Raw genomic sequence first — 21,740 nt, forward strand, 5'->3', positions numbered from 1 at the left:
GGTTACTACAGTTCTGCACATATGTGCTCCTGAGAGTTTTGCAGTCCTTGTCTGTCCCACTGGGCCGAACTGCACCGACTTTCTCCCTTATAACTGCCAGTTTCCCTTTTCTGGCATGCTGAAATAAAGCAAGAGACACAGTCAAATCAAACATGAACTTTTGCAAACTAATGCATTATGATATAAACCAAAAATCACCATATGATGAGATATACGCTTATTACTCAGAAAGAAGAGGTTGCTGACGTACCTTATTATGATACAGCAGGTCATACATACACTTTTCCTCGCTGTATGCTTTCACAAACAGCTTGTATAAAAGAGAGTCTACTGGCAAAAAAAAAATACGATTTTTGTGGCATTTGTGAAACCTACTTACTGAAACAAAATTCGGAAAATCCACAACAGAAAATCTGAAATTAGCTACTAGCAACCTAACAATAAGCAAATAACAAGCAGAATGCACTGTGGCACCCCTTTCTGCACATGCATGAGTTATCACTGCCTATTGCGCATGTGCGGATTGACGGCAATCTAGAACTGCTCTCTATTCTGGTGCGTGGATAATGTGTCTGCTAATTTTCATAGTTTCACTCGTTATACCGCTGGATGGCTGGTGTGCTAGACCAGTACCATGCACAGCGGGTTGTTGTGTAATACCCACTTTACTCTAGCTTGAAAAAGGATTACTCTGATGAAAGCTAGCAACTTTTCTCTCTTTTTGTGTGCGTGTGTTGATGAATCAGGACTTCTGCTTTTTGGTGAGTGGTCTCCATTAATCCAAAAATATTTACATTCTACCAAAACTTTCCTGCAAATTTTGGATCAATTTATGTACTTCAATTTTTGTGGTTGAGTTGGACTGCTGCAAGCAAGCCTAAAGATGAAATTTTATAATTTCAAACTCAATCATGTGAATTAAATACTGTCAGTAAAATATCTGAAGTGATATACAAAAACAACATGTTAATGAAAAACGGCTCAATGACTCTAAGGTTCCATCCAACATGTACTTGGAGATCTTCCTAGAAGGACTGATACAACAAGTGGGGGCCCTACCCAGATAGAACAACAACCAGAAGGAGGCACTGTAGATGGGTTCTTGGCAGGATGGGAATGACTCTACATTAATCAGCTTGTGTTTGAATACTATGATAGTGTTGAAAGAGCTTTGGGTATGTTCCAAATTTAATTAATCGTTTCACATCAGATGCCATCAGACGCCTGTTTATCATGATCTCTGGCAGTCAGAGCTGAGTGAAAGGCTGAAACATTTTTAATTGCTCTCAAAGCCATCATGTAGACCAGAGTCAGCCACAATATTTAAAAATTCTGTGTGCAAAATGTGCAGCATGTGTGCAGTCCAAGGTTCCGATCTATCTTGACACTACTCGATACGTGTTGGCCTTTGCTCAGTCCTTCTCGGAACTACTTGATACAGCACAACATCTCATATAGTAGTGCAATGCTATACTCTTTCTTTTGGCATTGGGTGCAGCATTTTTTCAGTCAGCGCAACGTCCTTCAGTTCGACAGAATTGTGGGGTCAGCACTTTTTATTCTTCATTACTTGTTAGTGGTATGAAGTAAGTTCACAGGTCCAATGGCTGTTTGCACAAAAGAGGCAATCTAGCAATCTGTTGTCACAAGCCTCTAAAAATTAGTGGGAATCACAGAAGAGTAAGATGAAAATTCTCAGTATCTACGAGGGTTGTTTTTTAAGTAAGGGCCATTCGCGCGTATAGTCCTGTAGTTCGCGCGGACGCCGCAACAAGCCACCGCGCCACTTGCCGGCATCCTTCCCGTTCACACTGATACAAGTTGCAGCTCTGTAGCTGACGTGTACGCATCGCTGTGCTACTTTATAATGTTTACGATTATTGAATCGCCCACCGCGTGTGAGATACGGTCAGTGATACGTTTTTTGACCGCGAGAAGCCTATCAGCTGCAGATATTCATCGTCAGTTAACAGAAGTTTATGGCTTGAATGCAGTGAGTGAAGGTAAAGTGCGTCAATGGGTTAGAGAGTTTAAAAATGGCTGTCAAAACGTCCATGACGAAGAACGTTCAGGCGGGCCCTCTGTGATCACTGATGATTTGGTGGCTGCAGTCGAAACAAAGATTCGTGAGGACAGAAGATTCACAATTTCCACTGTTTCTTTGGAATTTCCACAAGTTTCAAGATCGGTTTTGTACAAAATTGTGTCTGAAAACCTAAACTTTAAGAAACTGTGTTCTCGGTGGGTACCCAGACTCCTCACAGAGGACCACAAAGGGAAGAGATTTGCCACTTCATTGTACTTTTTGATTAGTTACAAGGAAGAAGGGGATGACATGTTGAGTCAAATTGTCACTGGAGATGAAACATGGGTATCCCATATCACTCCCGAAAGCAAGTGACAATCGATGGAATGGCGACACACAACCTCACCCGTCAAGGTCAAAGCCAAACAGATGCTGTCAAAGCGCAAGATTATGGCAACAGTGTTCTGGGAGTGGCGCGGTGTTTTGCTAGTGGACTTTATGCCACGAGGAACGACAATCAACTCAGATGCCTACTGTGCAACTCTAAAGAAGCTCTGCAGAGCAATTCAAAACAAAAGGCGCGGTATGCTGACAAGAGTTTTGCTCCTGCACGATAACGCTAGGCCTCACACCTCTCAAAAGACTCGGGATTTGATTGATTCTTTTGGCTGGGAAGTTTTGGACCATGCACCATACAGCCCCGACCTTGCTCCTAGCGATTTTCACCTTTACCGGTACCTGAAACTCCGTCTTGGCGGGCAGCGCTTCAATGACGACGATGAAGTGAAAGCGGCCGTGAACTCTTGGCTGTCGGAGCAGGCGGCCGAGTTCTTTGAAGAGGGAATTAAAAACTTAGTTGTACGGTATGACAAGTGCTTAAATAAGCAAGGCAACTATGTAGAAAAATAGGTCAAAGTGTGTAGAATTGGAAAATAAAAGATTTTTTACAAAAGTATTTGTATCTTTTTTAAAAAATAAAAACGGCCCTTACTTAAAAAGCAACCCTCGTATTATGCTTTCACATAATCGACAGGTGCTGCAAATTTGCTAGGAAACGGCATCACATCAGGCACAAAGAATTTAGAGATTTAATGGATGGTGAGTAAACAAAAAATTACAGCAAACAGTCAGTTTGTATGGGAATTGTACATATAGAAGCACTTTGTGCTAAATTTGTAGGCATGGAGCATTTGATGAAACTGGTGATATGGCAGTAAATTTTTGAAGTTGAACGCAGTATTACACTGTCAGTTGCAACAGTTTTTTTGTAATTGAATTAAGAGTATAAAGACATTGTGTATTACAGTGAAATATTTGAGTTAAGAAAAGGGGCCTTGCTTGGAGTGATTTTTCGATTTAAGAGCTGCTTTTATTGATTTCCACCTTTGAGCTCTCAGGTTTTCAAATCTCGTCCAGTGCAATCCCTAACAATCAGTCTTTCCTTCTCATACCGTCTGGTAAGTCTCCTCTGACCCGAGTTTCTGGGTGACTTTTCTAAACTGTGCCCTTTCGCTAAGCCTCTCCAGCCCTTTTCCTACACCTCTCACCCCTCTTCCTTTCCCTTCAACTCTTCTGCTAGAAGAAGGAGCCACTGGGTCCGAAAGCTTGTAAAAGTTAAATTGTTTTGTGTGTGTGTGTGTGTGTGTGTGTGTGTGTGTGTGTGTGTGTGTTTTCCCTGCCGTTGCTTGGTGAGTAGATTTTTTTATCTGTTCATTACATTATTTTGAAAATTTGTTTTGTTTGGGTTCCATGTTGTTGAAAAATATGTAACCAGGCTGTGTATGTTGTTCATTCTTCCTTTATGACTGTTTCACTGTCTAGTGTGGCACATTCACAGTTTCTCATCTTCTCTCTTGGACAAGGTGGTGTAATGGTGGGGGAGTGTGCAGTCCGGGGTGAGAGATCTGCATGCGTGCAGAATTCTTGACTATCCCTAAGCTAGACAGAGGTTGATGCTCTCATTCGGTAATACCTTTACATTACAGAATACTTGAAGATCAGTTTTATCAAGAATGGAAAGAAGTTTTTAAAAATTTGCAATATATATTACTATTTGTTTCAGTTCCAGCAATTGTGCATTTGTTCTGCTTTGTGCAAACTAGGTCCAACTTATTTGTTGCTAACTTACAGTTCCACAGCCGCACACCATTGAACAAGAGATTGATTCCTCACAAATATGAAATCTGGAGAGATCCTTGGCATATTTGTTTGACAGTTTTGTCTGGGTATAGTTACCCAACACAGTGGGTTCGGTTCTTAGGATTCCCTTCTCCAAGCCCATTACACTTTTACATTTTTCAAAATATTTGAACTTTATGTTAGTAATAGAAAGTCGTCATAGAATGAAAATAATTTAAGAGTAAAGGTGTATAGTAGAGGTGCTGTTTTGTTGTCAGGCACACATCACCTAGAATGTAAAATTTGTGAGTTTCTTGACTATTCGACACTGTAAGGCTATGGCCATACTACGAGGTTAATCCTAAAAGTAAGGTCTCCTATTTTTTTATAAGTACATAGACCTGTTTATTTCTACAATGGCTTACATCAGTTTACAGCTTGAACATTTAGCTATTTTTCGACATAATCACCTTTTCTCTCAAGGCATTTTTGTAGACACTGTGGCAGTTTTTGTATGCCCATATCATACCAGCTCGCCGCCATGCTGTTAAAGTTATGAACCTCTTCTTTCACCTCATCATCGGAGCTGAATGGCTTTCCGGCCAAATGTTCTAAAGTTCTTTTAACTTAGGGAACAGGTGATAGTCACTGGGTGCCAAGTCAGGACTTTAGGGTGGGTGGGTGATTATGTTCCACTGAAACTGTTGCTGAAGAGCAACGGTTTGCCAAACGGTGTGTGGGCGAGCGTTGTCATGGAGAATGTGTACGCCCTTGCTCAGCATTCCTCTTCACGCATGCTTTGCTCAAGCTTCAACACTGTCTCCTCAGAAATTGATGCTCTCCCGCTCCTTCGTTCATCATGAATTTCGGTCCGACTAGCTGCAAACTCTCTACACCACTTACGAACATTTTTGACATCCGTGTATGACTCACCATACACTTCTGTCAATTGGCAATGGATTTCAATTGGCACAGTGCACTTTGCGTTCAAAAACCGAATAACTGCATGCAATTCGAGCTTGGCAGTAACATCCAACGGGAGCTCCATTCTCAACAGCTGCCAAGCCAAGACTGAACGTCTCAGCACAGCATGCGCATGTTTACACACAGCGCGTGAAGCACTCTTCCTAACAGTGTGACCAACTGCCACACAAACAGAGTCCTGTACTTATAAAAAAAGTAGATTACCCTTGTATTTTATACCATGCATTTAATCTGGAATTCACATCAACTATACAGACCACTGTTTGTTGGATGGGGCTGGAAATTTCGCCCCCCACCCCACAGTGCATTTCATTTGACACTGGCCACATGTGGGAAACCCACTCTGTTTGTATGATCACTCTGTAAACTGAGGACCATGCAGGGGGGGGGGGGGGGGGGGGGGGGGGCACGATGAATGGCAGTACAGTATGACTAAGTATCTGTTACCTGCCTAGCAGTGCAGTTATGTTGTGAATATATTGCTTTTGATCGACAACACCAAGGATATAGCAGTTATGTGTCAACACGGCATAACATTAGGTAAATCAGTATTAGGAATTATATTTATTTGTCTGTAATCGTTCAGCTATCATAACAGTTAATCAGTGAGGTGAATTTTGATTGCCTGTTCAGTTTTTGGTACTGTTGTCTGGAACATAATGCATGTAATATTCCTCAAACTGTGACAGGTTCCTCTCAACATCTATAGTAACATGTTATGTATCATATATTGTAGTCAGAGTATACTAAATATACAAGGGATGTTCAACAAGTAATGCAAGAATTTTTTTTTCCCCTTGGCCAGTTTCGGATGTGTAAATAGGGAAATCGTTGTGAGACATTATAGCACATCCTCCTCCAGCTCCTATAGTTTCGTGAAGTGAGTCATAGGGCAAGCTATCTGTCTTCATCGCAACAAGGTCACGCAAACCTGTCCGTTCTCCCGCCTGTGAGCCACACACTCATAGCTGTGAATCCTGCAATATGGGCACTCTCATCCAATGGGATTGATAAATCACAATCAAACAGATCACTACTTAACTAGATGTCTCTGTTGGTAGTGCTGGCTCACTCATCCATCAGTGGGGGTACTCAAAGGTGTGGGCTCACTGGGTTCCTCGCCACTTAGAAGAAGACCATAACGAGCAACAAAGGACCATCTGTGCACAGTTGGTTGTGTGTTACAACACTGATTGTAACAATTTTTTACTGTCACGTGGCTGACACGCCATGAAGCATAGTACATCATCTCTTGCTGATGCTCGAACACCAGCAGTCTTTAAGTGATCGAGGTCTAACTTCACTGCCAACAGATGCAACCCCAAATCATTCCCCTCCCTCCTCTCCCCCGGCCACACCGTGGGAGGAACGCCAAGCTAAGACTGGCAGTGAAGCTTATACACCCCAGTACATATTATGTACAAAAGAAGTTGATGGGGAATCTTTCTTGTCAGTGAAACCTCAATTTTTTGTGGAGCATTTAGAGGACAAGTTTGGGGAGATGGAGGGCTTGTCCAAAATGCAGTCAGGGTCGGTCTTGGTCAAAACAGCATCCTCAGCCCAGTCACAGTCACTACTCGCCTCTGATGACAAGCTGGGGGATGTTTCTGTTTCCATCACGCCCCATAAGAGCTTAATATGGTCCAGGGTATCATATTTCACACGGACCTTCTTTTGCAGTCTGATGATGAGCTGCAGGCCAGTTTAGAGCAGCGAGGTGTCCATTTCGTCCGGCGTGTCCAACAGGGTCCGAGGGATAATCGGTTTCCCACCAGTGCCTTCATCTTGGCCTTAGAGGGTGACACATTGACCGAGAAGATCGAGGTGATGGTCTACCACTGTGACATAAACCCATATATCCCTCCCCCGATGTGGTGCTTTAAATGCTGGAAGTTCGGCCACAGATCTTCCCGCTGTAGTTCCAGCATCACCTGTCAGGATTGTGGACGTCCTTCACATTCCAAAACTCCCTGCGCCCCTCCTCCCATCTATATCAACTGCAGAGAGCCCCATTTGCCTTGCTCGTCAGATTGCAGGATTCTCCAGAAAGAAAGAAAAATAATGGAGTACAAGACCCTGGACCGACTGACCTACACTGAGGCTGAGAGGAAATATGAGAGGCGACATCCTGTGCATATGACGTCAACCTACACCACCGCTATGACACCGGTTCTACCATCTTCCGTTCTGCTGCGTACAGTTAGCTCTCAGACTCCACCTGCCTCATTGATGGTGGGTGACGTTTCCCTCCCTGTTGCTCGTGCACAACTTACTTCAGGAGCAACACAACCCCCCCCCCATCATTGGGGACGTCAGTCCCCATTTTTCAGCCGGAGAAGTGTATGTCTTTTTCGGCTCCTCTCACCAGGAAGGGATTCCTTGGGTCACTCCCTTCCCAGGTTCCTACCAGTGGCAAAGAGCTGACACCCGCTAGTGGCTGAAGCAACCACAGGTACCTGGTCGTAGGGCTTTATAGTCCTCCTCAGTCCCTGAGACTGTGTCAGTGAAGCCCTCCCAGTTGGACAAACCTAAGGAGCAGTGAGAGAAACCTAAAAAGAAAATGAGAAGTTAATTAAAAAGAAAGAGACTCCAAGAACCAAGGCACTGCGGTGGCACCCATACCAACACTACCTACAAGCTCTGTGTCTGTGGATGAGATGGGGATTCTGGCATCTGCTGAGGATCTATATGTCACTGGGCCCTCAGACACAATGGATGTCGATCGCACAGGTTCTCATCTGGTGGCAGCAGGTGACCCTGAGGCGTAGACTGCCTCATTGAGTGTTTCATGCCTTCTCAGTCTCACGATCACGTAATCTTCCAGTGGAATTGCAGTGGTTTTTTCCACCACCTGTGTGAGCTATGGCAACTGTTAAGCTTTACACCTACTTTCTGCATTGCCCTCCAGGAAACCTGGTTCCCGGCAATGCGGATCCCTGCCTTCCACGGCTGTAATGTATATTACAGGAACCGTAGCGACTATAATAGAGTGTCAAGGTGGAGTTTGCGTCTGTGTCCTGAACTCAGTATGTAGTGAACCTGTGCCCCTTCAAATCCCTCTTGAAGCTGTTGCTGTCAGGATACGGACGATGCAGGAAATAACTGTCTGCAATGTATATCTTCCTCCAGATGGAGCAGTACCCCTGAACGTATTGGCTGCACTGATTGATCAACTCCCTAAACCTTTCCCACTTTTGGGGTATTTTAACATGCATAACCCTTTGTGGGTTGGTGCCATGCTTACTGACCGAGGTTGGGAGGTCGAAAATTTAGTGTCACAACTCGACCTCTGCTTCTTAAATACAGGTGCCCCTACTCATTTCAGTGTGGCACATGGCACATATTCAGCCATTGATGTCTCAGTTTGCAGCCCTGGCCTTCTCTCATCTTCTGTCCACTGGAGAGCACATGACGACCTGTGTGGTAGTGACCCCTTCTCCATCTTCCTGTCACTCCCCCAGCATCATGCCCACAGACACCTACCCAGATGGGCTTTAAACAAGGCAGACTGGGAGGCCTTCACCTCTGCTGTCACCGCTGAAATTCCCCCACATGATGCCATCAATGTTGTCATTGAGTAGGTCACTACAATGATCGTTTCTGCAGCAGAAAACGCCATGTCTTGTTATTTTGTTGGATGCCTCTGATGAAAGACAGTCCTTTGGTGCTCGCCGGAAGTCACTGATGCAATTAAAGAGCATCGGCGAGCTCTGCAGTGACATATCCAGCACCCTTCCTTACAGCACCTAATAGCGTTTAAGCTTCTCCATGCCTGCATTCGCCAGCTTATAAAACAACGGAAACAGGAGTGTTGGGAGGCGTATGTGTCTACCATTGCATGCCATACGTTACCTTCTCAAGTCTGGATGAAGATCAGACATCTCTTTGGGTACCAGACCCCAACAGGTGCCCCTGGCATTAACATCAATGGCGTGTTATTTGCTGTTGCAAAAGCGATTGCTGAGCACTTTGCTGAGCACTATGCTTGAGCCTCTGCACAGGAGAACTACCCCCAGCCTTTCACACCCTCAAACTGCGGATGAAAAGGAAAGTCCTCTCGCTCACTACATGCCACAGTGAACCCTATAACACCACATTTACAGAGTGGGAGCTCCTCGGCGCCTTGCACATTGCCCTGCCACAGCTCCTGTACCGGATCGGATCCACAGTCAGATGACTAAACATCTCTCATCTGACTACAAGTGCCATCTCCTTGGCATCTTCAACTGGATCGGGTGCAATGGTGTCTTTCCATCGCTGTGGCGGGAGAGCACCATCATTCCAGTGCTCAAACCTGGTCAAAACCCACTTGATGTGGATATCTACCGGCCCATCAGCCTCACCAACTTTCTTTGCAAGCTGCTGCAACGTCTGGTGTGTCAGCAGTTGGGTTTGTCCCAGAGCCACGTGGCCTACTGGTTCCATGTCAGGGCGGTTTCCACCATGGTCGCTCTACCACTGATAATCTTGTGTCCTCGAGTCTGCCATTCAAACAGCGTTTTCCAAACACCAACATTTGATTGCTGTCTTTGACAGCATACAATACGACCTGGCGACATCATATCCTTGCCACATTGTATGAGTGGGGACTCGGGGCCCGCTCCCGATTTTTATCCAAAACTTCCTGTCGCTCCGTACTTTCCGTGTCCAAGTGGGTGCCCCCCATAGTTACCCCTGTATTCAGGAGAACAGCATTCTGCAGGGCTCCATATTGAGTGTATCTCTATTTCTAGTAGCTATTAACGGTCTAGCAGCAACTGTAGGCCGTCGGTCTCACCTTCTCTGTATGCAGATGACTTCTACATTTCATACTGCGCCTACAGGGAGCCATCCACAAGGCGCAGTCATGGGCTCTAGTCCATAACTTCCAGTTTTCAGCCGCAAAGTCGTGTGTCATGCATTTCTTTCGGCGTCGCACCGTTCATCCAGAACCATAACTTTAACTCAATTACGATCCACTCATTGTAGTGGAGACATATCGATTCTTAGGACTGGTTTTCGTAGCCCAATTGACTTGGCTACCTCACTTTTGTCAGCTTAAGCAGAAGCGCTGGCAGCACCTCAATGCCCTCCACTGCCTGAGCAACACCAACTGGGCTGCAGATCGCTCTACTCTACTGCAGCTCTACAAAGCCCTTGTTCAATCCCGCCTTGACTATGGGAGTCTGGTTTACGGCTTGGCATTGCGTTTATTTGACCCAGTGCACCTCTGTGGCGTTCGCCTAGCGAGAGGAAGTTTCAGAACGAGTCTGGAGACCAGTGTCCATCCATTGAAGGTTAGGCGTGCACAACTGCTCACCAGTTACTTCGCACACATTCGTAGTTCTCCTGCGCATCTGAATTACTGTCTCATTTTCCCAACCACGGCGGTTCATCTCGCGCATCGGCGGCCCAGGTTAGGGCTTACGATTGCGGATCACGTCCAGTCCCCTCTGTCTGAACTGGAGTCTTTCCTTCATTCACATACACCTCCATGGTGTACACCTAGGCCGCAGATTCTTTGGACCTTTTGCATGGCCCTAAGGACTCCGTTAACCCTGCGGCTTGCCGCTATCACTTCCTCTCGATTCTCAACATGTACCGGGGCCATGAAATGGTTTACACTGGCAGCTTGATGGCTTTGCGTGTGTTCATGAAGGACACATCGAACAGCATTACTTGCCAGATGGCCGCAGTGTTCTCACTCCAGAGCTGGTGGCCATATCTCGTGCTCTTGAGCACATCTGCTCATGCCCTGGCAAGTCATTTCTCCTGTATACTGACTCCTTGAGCAGCCTACAAGCTATCTACCTGTGCTACCCTCACCATCCTTAGGTAGCATCCATTCAGGAGTCCATCTATGCCCTGAAACGGTCCCATTGTTCAGGGGTGTTTGAGTGGACCCCAGGACACATCAGAATCCCAAGCAACGAACTTGCCGACAGGCTGGCCAAACGAGCTATGCAGAAAATGCTCCTGGAGATGGGCATCTTCGAAACTGACCTGCGTTCTGTCTTATGTCACAGGGTTTTTCAGCTTTGGGAGACGGAATGGCATAACAGTACGCAGAGAGACGGAATGGCATAACAGTACGCACAACAAACTGTGTGTCATTAAGGAGACTATGAATGAATGTGTGGAAGTCTTCCATGCAGTCCTCTCACATGGAATCAGTTGTCTTCTGCCGGCTCCATATTGGCCATACTTGGCTAACGCATGGTTACCTCCTGAAGTAGGAGGACACACATCGGTGTCGCTGTGGCTCGTAAATGACAGTTGTCCACCTCTTACTGGACTGCTCACTTTTAGCTGCTCTGCGGTGAACTTTTAACTTTCCCAGCACATTACCTTCGCTGTTGGGCAACAATGCCTCAACAGCACGTTTAGTTTTACGTTTCATTCTTGAGGGTGGATCTTATCATTTGATCTAAGTTTTTGCACATATCCTTTGTCCCTCTGTGTCCTCCACCCTAATGCTTTTAGGGTGGAGGTTTTAATGTGTTGCAGAGTTGCTGGTTCTTTTTATTCTCATGATCAGCCAGCTGTGGTAATCTGCTCTCTTGTTTTGATCTCTTTTACATGTTTCTTGCGTCTCTCTGGTTTTCTTGTCCATTTTAGTGTTCGTTGCCCTTTTGTCATTCTTGTGGTTTTGTCCTTTCTTCCAGCTGTGTTTTGTACGCCTTGATTATTTTACTCCCTCCCTTGAGGAATTATTTTAATCGGAATGAGGGTCTGATGGCCTAGCAGTTTGGTCTCCCACCCCCCACCTCCCATTTAAACCAAACAACCCAACTAACCATATGTGAAGTCTTGCCTTACATATACAAATTGTAACAGAAGGGGTAATGTAATTGTGTCCAGAAGAAATGCTTTCTATTATGTAGCAGAAAGTCAAAAATTTATCAAAACTTTCAGACTCCAGCTCGCAGCTGCAATGGAGAAGAAGTCTATATTAATGCAATCTGCAGTTTTATGTGAATGCATTTTTAACATGCAGCAATTCAGAATTTGAGGATACTAATGCTTGCAATCTGAAGAACAGACACATTTCTGTGTGTGTGTGTGTGTGTGTGTGTGTGTGTGTGTGTGTGTGTGTGTGTGTGTGTTTTTCTCCCCCTGCTTAAAGAAATGGATGTCCAGACACTGAACTTCAAACCCTGTGTGAAGAAATTCAAAGAGGGTCTGTCGGTAAGATCCTTCAGCTACACAGGGCATTAAATCCTAATGTTCCTTCCTTCCTCTGTGCAAATAATATCTTATAAAGAGTACAAGGCAACAAATACGCTTCTCGGGTTTGCCGCCGGATCGTATTGTGTAAATCGTACAATATTTCTTCGATGCAACTGCTCAACATCATCAGGTGGTGGTAGCTGCTGCTGTCACTGCTGCAAGGCGCGACTGATGATAATCGCGCGGCGGCGGCGGAATTTATCATGACGGGAGCAGGCAATACGCGTGCGCAAGAAGACGCTCATAGTTGGAGAAAGCGGCGCTCCTGGTGCCCCCTACTGGGAGCTGCAGAAAGGCCATCCACGCGTGCGCTTTGGGCAATAACTGTGCTGCCGGACGCTCCTGCGGATAAAGTTTGAACTAAATCTCAGCTACGCGTTGCGTCACTTGAGGAAACGGAAGTTCTTATTTTCCCTGTTTTTTATTAAATGGCAGCCAGTGCTGGATTCCAGGCGGCGCTCAGTTGAAAACCTGCATCCCTGTTGATTAGATTGTCCGCCGTGCGAATATATATGGCCTCCTTAATAACACAGTCCCAGAAAGATGACGCTGGGGATAAAATTTCCGTCTGTTCGTAAAGCATACGATGTCCCGTGTCCAGGCAATGTTCCGCTACCGCTGATTTATCAGGTTGCCCCAGGCGTGTATGACGATGATGTTCGACGCAGCGTTCTTGCACGGTTTGGCATGTCTGTCCAATATAAGATTTTCCACATTGGCATGGGATTTTGTACACGCCACGTTTTCTGAGGCCAAGGTCGTCTTTGACAGAGCACAATAAATTTCTCAATTTTGCTGGTGGCCGAAAAACACACTTGACGTCGTGCTTTTTGAGGATTCTTTCTATTCTCGAATTCTGGAATCCAGCACTGGCTGCCATTAAATCAAAAACAGGGAAAATAAGAACTTCCGTTTCCTCAAGTGATGCAACGCGTAGCTGAGATTTAGTTCAAACTTTATCCGCAGGAGCGTCCGGCAGCACAGTTATTGCCCAAAGCGCACGCGTGGATGGCCTTTCTGCAGCTCCCAGTAGGGGGCACCAGGAGCGCCGCTTTCTCCAACTATGAGCGTCTTCTTGCGCACGCGTATTGCCTGCTCCCGTCATGATAAATTCCGACGCCGCCGCGCGATTATCATCAGTCGCGCCTTGCAAAAGTGACAGCAGCAGCTACCACCACCTGATGATGTCGAGCAGTTGCATCGAAGAAATATTGTACGATTTACACAATACGATCCGGCGGCAAACCCGAGAAGCGTATTTGCAACAGATCCGTCGGGAAAGCATGAAAAGTCAGTACAAGGCAAGTTTGACAATAATTGAAGTGCATGTTATCCTAAGCCAACTGTAGTATTTTTGGCTTAGTACCAGTGTCCTGCACATGCCTTAAATGTCCTTTGTCTCTTTTACTGTAAGTAACTCAAAATTCAAATATTCTTTTCATCTTGTTTCAGGTACATGAAGCATTATCGGAGTATTCCTGGTCCTCATATTGTAATAGTTCCAAAATCAACTTTAGCTAACTGGATGAATGAATTTAAAAAATGGTGTCCTTCTCTTAGAGCAGTATGTTTAATTGGTGATCAGGAAACAAGGGTAATTATCGCAGCAGAAATTCTAGTACTTTTACCATAGACGGAAACATTCTAAATAAATTTCTTTTACCTTATTGATTATTTTCAAGCTATTTTTGGATATAAGCAAAAGAAAGTAGCTTCAAATCATATGTATATTAACATAACTTTCCATTGTTCTTCCAGAATGCTTTTATACGTGAAACGCTGATGCCAGGCGAGTGGGATGTCTGCGTAACATCATATGAGATGGTTATTAAGGAAAAAGGTGTCTTCAAAAAGTTTAACTGGCGCTACATGGTTATAGATGAGGCTCATAGGATAAAAAATGAAAAGTCAAAGCTTTCTGAAATTGTACGAGAATTCAAGACGACAAATAGGCTTCTGTTGACAGGAACACCTCTCCAAAATAATCTCCATGAGCTGTGGTCTTTGCTAAATTTTCTACTTCCTGAAGTATTCTCATCAGCAGATGTAAGTATATTATCGTCCTGTGATATAATGATGTGTGTAATGTCATACATGTGCAAACAGGAAGATAAAAGAACACTGACAATATTGCATTTGTTGCTGTTATTTTTTGGAATGTATGTTGCGGTGACAGTGTAGATCGAGACTTAGGGTATGCTGAAAGGCAAAAATCATTGTGAGTTGGCAAATCGGTATCAAATGCTTCAGATAATCAATTTTTTTTTTCTGCTGTATTATCATAATAATTTCTTTTAACTGTGAGTGTCAAATATTTTTGCTGTATTATGAGAATTAAAGTTGCTACTCATCATATAGTGGAGATGCTGAGTCACAGATAGGCACAACAAAAAGATTGTCACAAATAAAGCTTTTGGCCAGTAAGGCCTTCGTCAAATGGATGCACACATCCCTCCCCCCCCCCCCCCCCCCCACACACACACACACACACACACACGCACACACACACACACACACACACACACCTCTCTCTCCAGTCCTGTGTGTATATGTTATGAGTTGCATTTGTGTGTGTGTGTGTGTGTGAGAGAGAGAGAGAGAGAGAGAGAGAGAAAGAGATCTATGTTTTTATTGTTAATGACCATTTCGATTCAAGTCAAGTGTTTACCTGTCAAAAAAGTTTTTTGAGTGTTTGCGCTGAAAACTGCAGATACCTGCAGGTCAATTCCTTTCCTACAAATCAGTTTAATGTTGTTGGTGTAAAGAAGTGCTTTTAATACTGGCAAATCATTCATCTGTACACCATGCTTAACTCTGTCTGCAAAAAGTGTCATTGATGTAGGTATTAAATTAATAGTGTTACGAGGATGAATTAACTCATTGCCTCACTCCTTTTTTTTGCTGGTACTGTCTCTGTGGCTGCAACAATAATGATGTGTTTTCATACAGGCCCTGAATTTCTGGTATCAAATGTAAAGGATGTACTATATGCTTTATTATATTCCATTGTTTTTCTCTTATAACACTATCTAAATCTGACAGAACACACACACACACATAGATATACACTGGGCAGGTAAAATATGGGTCCTTCACTACAAATGCACATCAGGTTTCGTTTCCTTTCATGGGAGTACAGGTCGCGCTGCAATTGAGGGGTTATGTGGACAGCAACACTGCATTGGCATGTGAAGAGTTGGAAATTTGTGTTATTTAGGAGCTGTGCCTGGATGGCTGAGGCAGTTAAGGCAACCATTCTACAGAATTGGAGTATCCAGGTTCGAATCCCAGCCCAAAACAAATTTTCAGCTCGGATCACTGATATATTTCAGTGTCCCAATATTGCCACTGTTGGCAAAGTTGAATATTGATATTCACAGCCACTCAGTCACTGTGTGTGGTGTCTGTTCTGTTGGACGTGTCTCCCACCCCCCGCTCTCTCTCTCTCTATATCTCTCTCTCTCTCTCTCTCTCTCTCTCTCACACACACACACACACACACACACACACACACACACAGGGTGAGTCAAAAAGAACTTTACGGCTTTGGAATGATATAGCAATTTATGGAGATAACTTACAGAACAGAATCTATAGGTGTGTCATTTTGTGGCAAACAACCACAAGTTTTACATGAAAGTGTCAAGTGCCGTTTTGGTTCGATGTGAGTACCATTTGTGATGTGGCAAACATCCCGTCAGTAATCAATTTCTTATCACATTCATTGCACCAAATCAGCCATAACTTGTGCAGTGGCAGTGTAGATTTGATTTTTCATGTTAGCTACATTGTTTGGGGAACATATACACAAACTCTAATGAAACCTCAGAGAAAGATATCCAGTGGTGTCCAGTCTGGGAAGCAAGGTGGCATGCAATTGGTGCTTCATGGCCAGTCCACCAACCTGGGAAGCGAGTATCGAGTAAACCTTGAACTTTCATGAGGAAATGAGGTGGTGCACCGTCTTGCTGCTAGTAAACCATCCCATCTCGGTCATCTTCATCGATCTGTGGAATTAAACAATGGAGAATCCAGGGTGGGATGTAACAATATTAGAGAAGCAAAAGTTGCCACTCACCATATATCGGAGATGCTGGGTCGCAGATAGGCACAACAAAAAGATACGCACTATTATAGCTTTGGCCATTAAAGGCCTTTGTCAACAATAGACACACACACACACACACACACACACACACACACACACACACAAACAAACAAATGCAACTCACACACTTACACAAAACTGCAGTCTCAGACAACTGAAACCACACTGCGAGCAGCAGCACCAGTGCACGATGGGAGCGGTGACTGAGTGGGGTAAGGAGGATGCTGGGGTGGGGAGGGGGAGGGGTAGTATGGTGGGGGTGGTGGACAGTGAAGTGCTGCAGTTTAGATGGAAGGCAGGAGAGAGGTGCCCTCCGTCTAAACTGCAGCACCTAACTTTCCGCCACCCCAGCCATACTACCCCTCCCCCTCCCCACCACAGCATCCTCCTTACCCCACTCAGTCACCGCTCCCATCGTGCACTGGTGCTGCTGCTCGCAGTGTGGTTTCAGTTGTCTGAGACTGCAGTCCTGTGTCCTGTGTGTGTGCGTGTGCGGGTGCGCATGCCCGTGCCTTTGCGCGTGCGCGCGCGTGTCTATTGTTGACAAAGGCCTTAATGGCCAAAAGCTTTAATTGTGTGAATCTTTTTGTTGTGCCTATCTGCGACTCATCACCTCCGATATATGATATGTAGAATTAAAAAGTTTTCAAGTATATCCAAATACACAATACCAGTGGCAGTTTTCTCCATGAAGAAGAGAGGTGCATACACTTTCAGTTTGTTAAGAGCAAAAAACACCCTAACTTTGGGGCTGTCATGAACACATTCCAGGTTGCATGCAGATTTTTGCTGTCCTCTGTCCGATGCAACATTTCCCTACAGCTCCCCACAAGTGTCCTTTTCTGCATCACTAATGTGCTGTGCCATTGTAAATCTATGGTTTCAAGTATAAATGTCTACACAATTCTCATCAAGGTCTTTTGTGGAATGCCAGTCTCGCGAGACGCACATTGCGTTGGTTTTTGTGGACTGTGGGCAAAGATCTTCATAAGCTGTTTGACATCATCATTAATGTGCAGGCGACCTGATGATTTATCGTGTCACAGTGAACAAACAAACAAATTTGAGGTTGTTTGCTATAAAATGACACATCTACTGATTCTGTAAGTTATCTCAATAAATTTCTGTATCATTCCGGAGTTATGAAGTTTTGACACCCTGTTTATCGTATTTTATTTGAAATTTCAAATCATATTTTTAAAGGACCTGTCACTTTCATCTCCATGCACTGGTAATTTAATGGTAGTCCTCATGCAGCAGAGAAATGATTTAAAAAAGTTGAGTAATTGTGTTTATCGTATTTACTCGAATCTAAGCCACACTCGAATCTAAGCCACACCTGAAAAATGAGACTCGAAATCAAGGAAAAAAATTTTCCTGAATCTAAGCCACACCTGAAATTTGAGACTCAAAATTCAAGGGGAGAGAAAAGTTTTTGGCCGCGCCTCCAAATCGAAACAAAGTTGGTCCATTGTAATATGAGACAGAATATAGGTCGAATGAATGACGATACAGCTACTGTAGTTTGGTTCGAGTCGTGAGCTTAGCAGTTAAGCTTTACCAGGTAGCCATTGGGCCATTGCTATGCGTCAGGTGGGTCTGTATTTATACAGATACCCTTCCTTTTTCACGTGCTTCATCTGGTTTGAATCAATTGCTATTTTTTTTTTTTTTTTTTTTTTTTTTTTTATCTAAGTGCCGTTCTCTTTGTTATAGGTGTTTACATCACTCTAAGCTGAAAATGCATTACTGTACTGTGTCATGCATTGTTTGTCGCATTCTGATAGTGAGTGTTTACGACCTGTCGCCGATCGCGGTGTGTCTTGCTTTTGTGCGCACTTTCACAAAAGTTCCTATTAGCAATCATCTCTTCTCACAGGTAGGAAAAAATTCAGAACGTAGAGTTGACCACCTTGACAAACATCCCCAACAGTCTTGCCAGTCGGATATTCGTAGTACATTGAAATGCAGTTACATTCGAAGATGAACAATACGGAATTTGTATTTACTTCGTTGGATAATGTACGAAAATGCAGTGGTCGAAACTTGGGGCAGAGAAAAAAGCTCATCTTCCACCTTTTAATTTATTTACTGGCGCAGAGGTTTTTGCGCCAGTACTTCTCTTTGTGCTTGCAAAACATGCCTGTGTAGCGCTACATATATTCGACGGCAGAAGTTAGTTGTGGCGTCACCTACCAACATATTTCAGAACTGCCGCATACTTTGCGCCCGATTCTAAGCCACAGGCGGGTTTTTGGATTACAAAAACCGGAAAAAAAAGTGCGGCTTAGATTCGAGTAAATACGGTATGCCTGTATGCCATGAATAAAATATTTATTAATTATTTCTGGGCATACCTTTCTTTTTGCTTTTCAGGATTTTGACTCTTGGTTTGACACCAATAGTTTTCTAGGTGACAATGCACTTGTGGAACGATTGCATGCTGTAAGTAAAATAATACCTTTGTTCTATTGGTCCACATACATTGTAATAATACCCCAAATCAGTGAAGTTCATTTTGGACATAAATGCAACAGGTACTGCGGCCATTCTTACTGCGACGCTTGAAGAGTGAAGTGGAAAAGAGGCTAAAACCCAAGAAAGAAGTGAAAGTTTATGTAGGACTGAGTAAAATGCAACGAGAGTGGTAAGGAAATGTAGGCTAAAATTTAGTATTGTGCCTAACAAATACTGACACAGTATAAATAATTTGTGATAGCTTTGCCATTGCTTTAGTTTTATTGTTTTTTAAATGTGTATTACTTTGTCTGTACATAACCTAATGTTTTTTGTAATTTAGGTATACTAAGGTCCTCATGAAAGATATAGATGTCGTGAATGGTGCGGGAAAAATAGAAAAGATGCGACTGCAGAACATTCTGATGCAGCTACGCAAATGTTCCAATCACCCGTATTTGTTCGATGGTGCAGAACCTGGACCACCTTTCACCACGGACGAACATTTGGTACAGTTTGCTCATCTTGCCTAATTTCAAGCTTTTTGTTTTGAGTGAAACTCATGTTATATTTGTACCAGCTGACGAACCTGGTTTTGCCCCAGTATTCATTTTGCCAATTTTCTATTACAAACAAAAATGAAAAATGAACTGTATTTGTAGTGTAATAGTGAGAAAATTTCAGTTCTGTGTATTCGTGAAAACACTTTTGATATTATGAATCGGTCATACAAAGAAGTATGTATGACATGCAGATATGTAAGTACAGTATCCAAATTGAGAAACAGTGTGCAAAATATAAATTCTCTCTAATGTTTATTTAACTCTGAACTTGATTATAATTAATATTTCTAGTTACATTTCCAGGCAGTTGGAAACGTGCAGTGTGATTCTGCGAACATCTCTATAGCAGCTCCTCTTCATAGGTTATAGAAGGCTATTGTTTTTGCCTGCATCTGTTTGCACTGCACAGTTGAAAGTTGTCAGGTGTCATCTATTTCCTTAAGTTATTAACTGGAGTAGTGTATTAGCATTAAAGAATAAAGTACTAAAACTTCATGCACGATGCGGCACATTTTCATGAAGCTCAGGTTTGCAATGTCATATCTCCTGAACTATCTATGGTATCACAACATACTTTTGTAGGTGCATTTAGCGGCTTATATGGATACTGCCAGCGAAATTTATTGCGATTACAGTTAGTAGCGCAGAAGTAATAAATTTAAACCTTGTGCATGATGCAGTAGTTTTTCACGCATCTAATTGTTTACGATGTCATATCTCCTGAACTATGATAGGGAGATGGTTCCTACCCACACAGCAGTTGTTGCCCGACAGTAAGGGATGTGTATATCAAGTTTAGTGGAAATCAGTCCAGTGTATTATGAGGGGATGTGGAAAACACACACCTACACACACATATTTTATTTTTCATTTGATAAAAGCTTGTGATGCAGTATCAATTGTCTTTGACTAAGTCAGTTACTCATTTAGTGTTACAGTTTTCTCAAGATGTTAGGTGGAGTTTAGGCAAAGAGCAGTAGGCAATCAAATGGGTATCAAGTGTGAATTTCCCTTTGTTCCTAGTACTCTACATATACTGGAAATTATTTAATGAAAATGATCAGATTTGTTGCTTGTAAAAAGAGTTAGTTTGCATATCAGCAGGGATAGAAGACGTTATGTATTCATACCCCTTAATAAGGCACTCTTCACCATTCTTTACACACATTTATGTATATTTTTTCCATAAGATTATCATTCTTCTCATGTTTCCTGTCTCCCCCCCTCCCTCCTCAAAAAAAAAAAAAAGAAAAAGAAAATACTGTTGTTTCACACCACAAATTCGAATTACGTATGATATACTACTTTCCTTGTGTGGATGTTGGTTGCTGTGGCAGAAATTGCCATAGCAAATGCAGGCTGATAATTTTTTTTCCAAATGTGCTGTATGTGATAACCATGACAGGCATTCCTGAGAATATTACACAATTTGCTTTGTTTAGTTCGTGATTTTTGTGAAGTGCGTGTTTTGCTGTGGTTATCTATCACTTAAATTTTGCCGTGCGGTTAGAGGCCCCATGTCACGAACTGCGTGGCCCCTCCCGCCGGAGCTTCGAGTCCTCCCTCTGGCATGGGTGTGTGTGTGTTGTTCTTAGCGTAAGTTAGTTCAAGTAGTGTGTAAGTCTAGGGACCAATGACCTCAGCAGTTTGGTCCCTTAGGAATACACACACATTTGAACTTACATTTCGCCTTATACTGGATTTTAAATGTAGAAGTAGGTTAACTTTGAACCTCTGTATCTCAAAAACTGATAAAGATATTGAGAAAATTTTCAGTTTTGTTTTGAGATCAGGATGTTGGGACTATATCTTTAAAATGCTTAGCTATCTTGGAATCCATGGCCCAGTTTTGGTACCAAAAAAAGGCAAAAAAAAAAAAAACTTTGTGGGGCATTTTCTAAAGAACCACCCATGAACTAATGGTGCCTCCATAAGCCTCACTGTAGACTACGTCAGATGGATTGGGGGGGGGGGGATTGCCATTTGCCTAAGCAGAAGGAAGTGTGTAATATTTATACTTTGACCCTATGCTCTACGATAGTGACACTGAGACGATCCCTCTGTTTGGTATACAAACGGTCCATAGCCTAAGGGCTATCCAAAACACTTGACCCTACCTTTCCGTCACCAGTAGAACCCAACTTATGATCCTCAGAAGAAGGTATGAGCTCCAGAAGAATCCTGTTCTTATGCACAGCATTTTGGAACATAGTAGTTAGTGCTTGCTGTCACAATAGGCATACAAATGTAGTAGATGCTGCTTATAAGGAACTGT

At 43.4% G+C, this 21,740-nt stretch overlaps 1 protein-coding gene across 1 annotated transcript in view; it reads left to right on the top strand.

Annotated features, from left to right (window-relative positions):
• LOC126175096 (chromatin-remodeling complex ATPase chain Iswi) overlaps positions 1–21,740 on the top strand; it is a 130,538-nt gene that overhangs the window by 37,506 nt on the left and 71,292 nt on the right. Inside the window, exons 5-9 of the mRNA XM_049921639.1 lie at positions 13,790–13,931; positions 14,096–14,383; positions 18,822–18,890; positions 18,983–19,092; positions 19,246–19,411. Coding sequence (XP_049777596.1) covers positions 13,790–13,931; positions 14,096–14,383; positions 18,822–18,890; positions 18,983–19,092; positions 19,246–19,411 — 775 coding nt within the window. The remainder of the gene's footprint in view (positions 1–13,789; positions 13,932–14,095; positions 14,384–18,821; positions 18,891–18,982; positions 19,093–19,245; positions 19,412–21,740) is intronic.

The sequence above is a fragment of the Schistocerca cancellata genome, chromosome 3, assembly GCF_023864275.1.
Source record: "Schistocerca cancellata isolate TAMUIC-IGC-003103 chromosome 3, iqSchCanc2.1, whole genome shotgun sequence".
In the NCBI taxonomy this organism is placed as follows: Eukaryota; Metazoa; Arthropoda; class Insecta; order Orthoptera; family Acrididae; genus Schistocerca; species Schistocerca cancellata.